General features: G+C 35.3%; 1 protein-coding gene across 1 annotated transcript; it reads right to left on the reverse strand.

The window, feature by feature from the left end:
• Positions 1 to 360: 360 nt before the first annotated feature.
• On the reverse strand, positions 361 to 1228 carry LOC100802235 (60S ribosomal protein L27a-3). Its single transcript, XM_003523051.5, has one exon. The coding sequence runs from the start codon at positions 937 to 939 to the stop codon at positions 496 to 498; it is 444 nt and encodes a 147-aa protein (XP_003523099.1). The 5' UTR covers positions 940 to 1228; the 3' UTR covers positions 361 to 495.
• Between the last annotated feature and the right edge of the window lie 549 nt (positions 1229 to 1777).

Genomic DNA, 1777 nt, shown 5'->3' on the forward strand with positions numbered 1-1777 from the left:
GCGAGCTCATTCCAAAACCATAGTTTTTTGAAACACTCACGTGTATTATTCCAGAAAGAAAAATCTAATAGCATCAAATGGAATTAGATATACTGCGAAAAGATTCAATGAAAATGAGTTTGGAAAATTGAAATTAACGACACAAGCCATATACCAGAAGTAAGATGAATCACACGAAAAGAAAAAATTCCCTAGTGAAGTTCAATTCATCACGTAAAAACCTAATTTCAAATACCGCATGTTCAACGAAACAAGGGTAACACGCGCAATTTTAACAATTTCGATAGATTCCCAATTTCAAAACACCGTTAAACGCGATAATATTCAATTAAAATTAAGCCGAAGTCTAAAACGCGCAAATTAAAAAAATAAAACCTTAAATTAAATCCTGAAATGTAGCATAGACTAAACAACAACGTCATCCAAAACGAAACGTATCAGAACAAAACAAAAAAAAAACCCTAAATCGTTGAAAAAGCGATACCGTCAATAAAATCAGGCGGTGAGAACAACAGCACCGCCAGCCTCCTTGATCTTCTTCTCAGCGATCTTGGAAATAAGCTTAGCTTTGACAACAACGGGCTGGTTCTGCGGCAAAACACCCTTTCCGAGAACCTTAAAGTACCCGAACTGCGTGACGTCGATCAGCGGCGCCTTGTTCTCCTTGGAGGCCTTGTCCTTCACTTCTTGCGGAACCAGGGACCAGAGCTTGTCGATGTTGAGGATCGGAGAGTAGAATTTGTTGCGGAGCTTGTGAAAATAGCGCATTCCGACCTTGCCGAAGAACCCAGGGTGGTACTTGTCAAAGAGGATCCGGTGGTGGTGCATGCCTCCGGCATTACCGCGTCCTCCAGGGTGCTTCCGGTGCTTCCCGATGCGGCCATGGCCGGCACTCACGTGGCCTCTCTTCTTCCTGTTCTTCTTGAAGCGTGTAGTCATCTTCTCTTCTCTCGATCAATCTCCTCCTCCTGCGTGCGTTGAGCCCTTGCTGCAGCGGCTAGAGGAGGATTAGGGTTTCAGAATTTATAGTATGTGAGACTTCTGCTGCTAGTTTTACTGTTTTAACCCTCGCGTGTGTGTTTAGTCTTTTTTTTTTTTTTCATTTTCGGTCCGGCCCATGAACGAAAGGCCTTTTATTTTGTGGTTTTGAGCATTACATTCTGTATTTATTTCAACTCGATTTGTTTGAATCTCTAATTTCACACTCAAAAATCGGATCAGTCATTAACACAATCGACGCACTGAATCATTTCACTGCTCGGACCAGTAAATTAGTGATTGAATCGCATGCATAATCAATTTAAACAAAGCATAATCAATTTAAACAAATTTAGTATAGTTTGAAGTTGATATAAAAAACCAAATTTTAATTTTAATTTCCTATAATTTTAAATTCACGATTTTAAGGCATTTATTTCCCGTATTTTTTTACAATAAACAATTTTGATCTTGATAAGAATAAACTCATGATTTTTTATTTAATTAATTTTATCAACTAAGTGTGTCCATATGATTCTGTTGTAAATCAATCACAATAAATAATATAATGTTCTTTATAATTAGTCATTAATAGAAATTTTACAAATTCAAATTTATAAATTCTATGAATTATTACTATACTTATAGTTATTTATAATTAGCTATTAGATTTGCTATTAATATAATCTATATTTAAATAATCATACACATAATTTATGAATTTTATAATACATTTAGTCGCAATTCGAAAAATTATAATTATACTTTCTTTTTAATAAATAATTAATGGATATTGTTG

The sequence above is a fragment of the Glycine max genome, chromosome 4 (genome assembly GCF_000004515.6).
Source record: "Glycine max cultivar Williams 82 chromosome 4, Glycine_max_v4.0, whole genome shotgun sequence".
Taxonomy (NCBI): Eukaryota; Viridiplantae; Streptophyta; class Magnoliopsida; order Fabales; family Fabaceae; genus Glycine; species Glycine max.

Coding starts and splice junctions, on each gene's coding strand:
- LOC100802235 (XM_003523051.5), bottom strand. CDS start 939: ATGACTACACGCTTCAAGAAGAACAGGAAGAAGAGAGGCCACGTGAGT.